The sequence below is a fragment of the Sinocyclocheilus grahami genome, unplaced genomic scaffold (assembly GCF_001515645.1).
Source record: "Sinocyclocheilus grahami isolate Dianchi unplaced genomic scaffold, SAMN03320097.WGS_v1.1 scaffold421.1, whole genome shotgun sequence".
Lineage (NCBI taxonomy): Eukaryota > Metazoa > Chordata > Actinopteri > Cypriniformes > Cyprinidae > Sinocyclocheilus > Sinocyclocheilus grahami.
The window spans coordinates 877,567-884,945 of NW_015505600.1; the positions used below are offsets into that span (position 1 = coordinate 877,567).

General features: G+C 37.2%; 1 protein-coding gene across 3 annotated transcripts in view; it reads left to right on the forward strand.

Moving 5' to 3' along the window:
- The window catches only part of LOC107551352 (calcium uniporter protein, mitochondrial-like), a 93,087-nt gene that overhangs the window by 36,974 nt on the left and 48,734 nt on the right, over positions 1-7,379 (forward strand). The window contains exons 1-2 of one of the 3 annotated variants that reach the window (XM_016232927.1): positions 3,753-3,772; positions 5,159-5,272. The exons of 1 other annotated variant lie outside the window; for it this stretch is intronic. In XM_016232927.1, coding sequence (XP_016088413.1) covers positions 3,770-3,772; positions 5,159-5,272 — 117 coding nt within the window. In that variant the 5' untranslated portion in view covers positions 3,753-3,769. Of the gene's footprint in view, positions 1-3,752; positions 3,773-5,158; positions 5,273-7,379 lie in introns of those variants that run through there. One more of the 3 variants, XM_016232925.1, reaches the window with a different exon arrangement.

Here is a 7,379-nt window from a genome sequence, read left to right on the forward strand (position 1 = left end):
CCTCATTACCACTTGCTCGTGTTTGTATGTCAGGTCATATATTAAGTCTGTTACTCGTCTCTGAACGAGAACAGAACCTAACCTCATAGGGAATCTCATAACGAGAATATGTTCTCTAAAAGTGTTACGTTCATTTATTTGTTTGTTTACTGACAGGAATCAATCTATTGCCTGAAACATGACAGAATTAGGTTCCTCTTTGTTTTTTCTTTTGAGCTAAGATGTCAAATGGCACACGTGCAGAGTTTATTATCTCAAAACCATTAACTAAAAAGAGGTCAGGGTGTTTTTTTTGTTTGTTTTTTTGCTCATTAAGTTTAGTGTATTGAGGACCTTGCAAATATCTCACTCCTAGGTTCTTGTCAATTCATGACGAGCTTATCCCTAATAAATTAGCCTGAAAATCAATAGTTAAGCAGTTTCTGAGGCAATAGTTGCAACTTCATGTTTTGTCACATTGAACTGTGTAACTTTCCTGTGGTTTAAGTTTCCCACAGTGATGAAAGGGCTCAATTCAGAACTGAAAGATGTTACATAACTGTCAGCAAACCAACCCCCCATCCCCCAACCCCCTTGATAGACACTGTTTTAAAGCAGATACTGGTTAGAAAAATGTTTTCTATTAGCAGATTTTGAATCTGTCAGCCTCTGCTTATGGACACTGTGTCTACAGGCCTCAAGAGATGAAATGTCCAGAAAACCACTGTCACTGTGCTGACAAAAGAAAACCAGACAGTTGGATGGTTGTTCTTTTGATCTTTGGGGGGGAAACTTGTCATGCTGTGGTTAACTGTGATCGGCTAATCAACAGGAATACACATGGTTGCTTTATGACAGCCCTGCAGTTTGGCTGGAGAGGCAAGATGACAGCTCACTACGGGGCAAAATGTAAAAGCCAGTGACCATGATGCCTGATGTTGATATTTTAGCCCTTCACAGAAAGATAGCTTCATAACTTGGCGTTTCTTGAATATCCCCACCTAGTATCTACACTGTAAAAAATTACAGTGAATTTAGCGGTAAAAGACTGTAAAAATGCTACAGTAAAAACCTGTTAAATGGTTAACGGTAAATTCCCCTACTATATACGGTAAAAAACTGTATTGGACATTAATTTTACGGTAGTATACCGTTTTTGGAAGTGAAAAAGTGAATAACCGTAAATTGACATTCCCAGAATTCCCTGCTTTACATTTCAAATTTGATGTTTTTTGTTGTTGAAATAACTGTTTCTTCTTAGTTTTTTCTTGTCAGTTTTGTATATTAGGGTTGTGTGTTACTCCTAATGTTGTTAAATGAATGTTTATTGCATTATTTCAGTTTCATGTGTGTTACCATGATGGTGTTTAGCGTTTGTGTGAATGGCACTGTGCACCTTCTATACATGTTATTATTTAAAAGCTGCTTGTGATGGACTTTGGTTCATTATGTGACTTTTTCATCACCACCTGCATTTGGTGGTTATCAGTTTATTACAAAGGTACAAAACAGATTTCAGTACTTCAATAGGTTGGTATATTAACATTATATCAGTTAATGAACTTACGGTATTTAACTGTAAATTTAAGTTAGAACCGTAAAACCTAAAACGTTGCTACCGTATTTTTTTACGGTAAAATTCCGGCAACCACAGCTGCCGTATTTTTACCGTAAATTTTACGGAATTTTTTTTACAGTATAAGGATGTGAGTTGTGGGGATAAGCAGAAGTATTGTGTGAAGACATCTGGTCTTAAACACTTGAAGAGGAAGAACTGCTGTCTGTTTTTTTGCCAGACCAATGTGACTGAAGAGCTGGTGGATCAGATCATTTTTCTCTTTTGCGTAAGATTTCAGCCTTTTTATTATCCCAAGTCCAACCTCTAAACTGTACCGCTGGTCTTTTTAATCTTCTTGCATATGAATCCGCGGGGTACAATTAACAAATCGCACCAAGCATGCACTTTTAACCTCAGGTCATCATAAACAATTACTGTCAGTGTACTGGGTTAATTGAAGTCTCACGGCTGAGCACAACACTGGCTTTCCAGCAGACCTCCTACTTCATCTGAATGGCTGACACAATAGATTCACTACATATACATGCTCAATTACCTTTCATACAACATAAAACACCTTCGAGTCATCAGTAGGGGGTCCAACTGTCATTGTTCCAGAATATTTATCTTCTAATGTCTCTTTAATATCTGCAGTCTAAAAGATAATCTTTGTTTTTGCCCTGTTGAAAAATGTTGGGGGTTAATTCCATGCTGACAATGACTGACTGAATGAGAAAATTAAATATAAATCACATACAAGCAGTCACACTGTATATCACATTAGCGCTTTGAGTCACACAAGTTTGAGTCCTAGCTCTTCTTTCTTTGCTGCAACTGTTCATAAAATTAAATTAAATAAAATAAAAAAGCTAAATAAATAAATAAAATATGAATGAAGACATGACACTATAAACTAATGCAGTACGCAGAAGTTAGCCAATATGTTATTTACATATGCTGCCATTTTTATGCAAGAAATTAAAGGATGTTTTATTATTATTATATATTTTTTAACTGATTATTTATGGTGCATCTCTCTCTCTGGTGTGTGAGAAGATGAATTTAATAAATAGTTGCAGTAGAAAAAAAGATCAGCAAACTGTTATGTTTAAGTTTTGTAAAAAACATGACATAACTTATTGTGTTTTTATGAAGCAGTTAAGTGAACAATTCAATAATTCACTCAAACATGCAATAACGGTCATTGGTCATCACACAACGAATCTGAACAAATATTTTTGACAGACAGATTCAAAAGATTTGAGTCAAGGGGATGAATCAAATTCTCCACTTCTACACGTAAAATAAAAGATGAGCTACAGCACATTTTAGGTTTGGTAAAAAAACTAAATAAAAAAAGAATAAAATTGCTACATTTTTGTGTATTTAAAAGTGAATAGGTATATTGATTTATTCCAAATAAATATTTGAGAAAAAAAGGTTTAATGCCTCTAATCAAGGCAAATCCATGGATACATTCTTCCTCTGAAAGACATCCTGGTACCATTAAAAAAAAAAAATCAGATTTGATTTGACTGCAGTATGCATCAGATGGTCAGTAAATGGACTGTAAGTGTGCTATCTAACAGTCGAGACTGAAATAAACAACTTGTCTAACGTTATAAATGGATCTCACAAAAGTAATAGGTTTTGATGAGACGATTTGAAGGAGGGATATCCTCACAGCCTACACGGGGCAGGGCTAATTGCCGCTGTCATGGCTGAGTGGCCAAGAGGTTCACTCATGCCTGAGACTGTGACACTTCAGCAAAATAATTGAGTTGCTCACATTGACTGTCCTGTCACTGCTTTGTGTTTAAACACTGGCGACACGATGTGAAATCTCATCTCTGGCTTTGCATACACTAGCCTGTGATTTTATCTCTATTACTTTCTTCTCGTTCCTGAGGTGATGGACGTGACACCTTTTATCTATCACTCTGGGAGCTGTACAAATACACTGCAGAAGTCGAGAGTGAGATCTACGGGCTCGGTGCCTGCATTAACTTAAGAGCTTTGCAGACATTTGAGTCCTTGACCCAGCTCAACCTGTGCCTACATATTCCCTCACATCCACACACTGTCCCCCGCTGCTTTCTGCCTCTTTGATGCAACATGCCCACCTGCAGCTGTCTGTAGTACTGAGCTATTGCATAATTAATTTGTAATGTGTGTAACTAGTCATAATTTGATGGGGAACAGCTGCTTAATGATGAGTAAAATGAAAGGAGGATGGTAAGTTTCAGTGCTGTGTTTGGTAGCGGTTGAAACGGTTCAGTGTTCAGTTTGTGTCATGGTTTTGTGGTGAACGTTTCACTGCCATCCAGTAAATATTTGATATATTGGTTTATTAAGTACATTCAGGAATACAGATGTTGCTGGTATTACCACAATTGAAATACACTGCACTGGAAAATGACAAAAACAAGCAAACAACAACATTTCTGGTGTGTGTCTCTCTCTCTCTAATTCAAATTCACATTAGCTTCATTGGCATAGCTTACATTTGACTGGTGGTGGGTATTAATTTCATAACCCGATCACACTTTTTTTTTTTTTAGATTTACTGAAACTTTTATAAGGTCAGTCTTTTTTGCTGCACCCAAAATAATTTCTCCACTTTATCCCACTTCTCCTTCTTATAACTATGGAAGCCCGTTTCCGGCACTGAATAAAAAAAAAAAAAAAAGGTAATTGTGACTTTTTATCTCACAATTCTGACTTTATTTCTTGCATTTGTGAGTTTAGGCCTGAATTTTTTGCTCAGAATTGTGAGCTATAAACTCACAATTGCGTGTTATAAAGTCAGAATTGGGAGATATAAATGCACAGTTTTAACTTTTTTTCTCAGAATTGTGAGATATAAACTCGGAATTGCGAGTTATAATGTCCACTTGTGAGGAGAAAAAAAGACTATGTTCTCAGAATTGGGAGTTTATAACTCACAATTCTGACTTAAATCGCAATTGCGAGTTAATATCACGCAATTCTGAGAAAAAAAAATAAATCTGAATTGCGAGTTTGTATCAGGCAGTTATGAGAAAACAAGTCACAATTACCTTTCTTATTTTTGATTCAGTGACGGAAACGGGCTTCCATATATAACAGCCCTAGTTGAAATAAAAAAAAAAGTATATTAAAAATAAATTAGTAGGCTAGGCAATAGAAAAATGCTTATGCTGCTTTCAAGTGCACCTGGGAAACTCGAACCCCAAAAAGTGCATCTGAATTCAGATTCACTTATATACATGGCATCAAAATTAAATTATTTGTTATATAAAGCAAACAGTGAAAGTCAAGTGATTAACTTTCCACTCCTGCACCTATAAAATGACTGAGATACAGCATGTAAAATTAAAATAACTTGGAAAATCATTTACTATGATGTGATCTATATTATACATCAGTGTTTCTTCAATGTTTTAAATCGACACTCCACTTCCAACGTCACAACTCGGCAACTCGTGTCCCATTTCCCACATGTAAATACAACCTTACTTTGTCATTCATGTGTTTGGAACGCCTAATTACAATATTTCCACTTACGTGGAACATTATTTGAATATCATTCCTTGTTATTGAACGTCACACTGATATTCAGTGTTTCCTCCTTTCCCGCAGGAGGCGCTGTCCATTTCACTTGGAGGTCACCAGACTGTCAGGAGAGCACACGGTCTGAGAACAGGTGCCAGGCCTGCTCTCTTCTGTCACCCCAGTGCCACTCTGACAGCCCAGGTGAGTGTTTCACACAGTATGATTTATTCACAGCCAGAGCTACTGTGCAAAGCTATGCTATGCTAAGCCCTATCCCAAATGACGACCCAAAGCCCTCACAGTCGCATTCAGACTCTACAGCAGTGATCCTCAAATCTGGCCCACGAGATCCACTTTCCTGCAGAGTTTATCTCTAACCCTAATCAAACACACCTGAGTTTGCTAATCAATGTCTTCAGGATCATTACCCCTTGTGCAAATACCCACACTTGCGGTCTTGGCCACTTGAGAGCGCGTGCGCACGACAGGAAGTAAGTGCGCAAGACTGTCCCAGGTCTTAAAAACGCCAGAGCGCAGTGTCCTTAAAGCACACTAAATCCACACTATCTCGAATACCGCTCCGGAGCGCTATTCGAGGCTTAGTATATCCCATCATGCATCATGTTCTGGAAATAAATCGTGAGACTTTTTGCCGAGATCTCACGAGAGGTCACGGAAACCTTTCCAATGCAAGTTAAATATTAATATGATAATTAGATATTACATATAATTTGGTAGAAAAACAGTGTTTTTACGTTTTATTGGTGCAAAGATGAGTAGTGGTGATATTTATTTGCAACTGCTTTTTATCACTTAATTAAAAGCGCCACACATTAAAATTGTCATGTTATAGGGACTACTGAACAGACATTTAGAAGTTGATTTTAAAATGCAAAGTATTTAAAATTAAAATTTAATTAAAGCACTTGCATTTTTACAACACTACAAGTGTGTCCCATCAGGTAATGAAAAGTTTGACGCACACTTGTGGTCTTCATGCTCACTTGAACACTTGGGCCAAATACAGGAAATACGTCATATAAGTAGTCAAGTGGTCAAGTGCAAAGACCGCAAGTGGGTATTTGGACAAAGCTTTAGAAAATCACAGGTAGGTTTGTTTGATTAGGGTTGGAGCTAAACTCTGCAGGAAAGTGGATCTCGCGAGCCAGATTTGAGGATCACTGCTCTACAGTTTCCTTGGAGTGTGACATCTCATGTTTCTGTTTAAAACCTGGGTGAAGCTATTACAGTCTACTCTATACTAATAGAAATGGTATCAAAAAGTTGTCTAAATTGTCCTTTTGAGGACAGTGTTATCACCATGTAAACAAACTAATTAGTGCAAAAGGCACATATGCAAGCAGCACATACAGTATGCATGGGGCTTTGTGTGTTTGATGGTGAAAATGTGTTCCTTGTGCTCTGTATGCATACCCTAACGTACATGTAAAAACCAAAGTATATTTTGGCCTTAACAACTTGCTCCATCCCTCATTGGAGGATATCATCAAGCTCTTTCTTTTCACAGTCCTGTCAATTCCCAATCAACTTCATTTAAACATTTGTAAAATTGGGTGCATGTTCACATCTCATGTTGACTTGACCTGCAATTTTCATTTTAAGGTCTGAGTGTTTATCTTTAGTGAATTATGATTCAGACTCTCAGGAGCTTTTTATGTTGCTGTGTGCAATTTAGTTCCTGAAGAGCAATCCCAGCATAATCAAATTGATGTCTCCTGTAGTAGCGTTCTTTAGCATGATCATTTCATCCTGGTTTCTACTCATTGTAATTCCCTTAGACAGGAGATCAATTCTGCTAAATCTACCCAGGGAAACATTAGTATTGGCTTTTTCTGCAACACTAGTTTGGTTTGCGAATGATATTTGCATGATATTAAAACATCCCTGTAAGTTAAAGTGTTCACATGTATTAAAGGAGACATATTATGCCCCTTTTTACAATATGTAATATACGTCTCTGGTGTCCCCAGAATGTGTCTGTGAAGTTTCAGCTCAAAATACTCCACAGATCATTAATTATAACATTTTGAAAATGCCTATTTTGAGTGGAAGCAGAAACACGCAGTTTTTTGGGCCTGTCTCTTTAAATGCAAATGAGCAGCTGCTCCCCGCCCCCTTTTCCAGAATAGAGCTGCACCATTACAGCTCGTACCTGCTAAAAAAACATCTGTTTTGGTTCTGATTATCATGTTTATCGTGCTGAAATCATGCGTTTTAAACCATATGAGTTTAAACTTCTGATGGAAGGTTTTCTGAGCGCACACATCCGAAGCACACGGACAGAAAG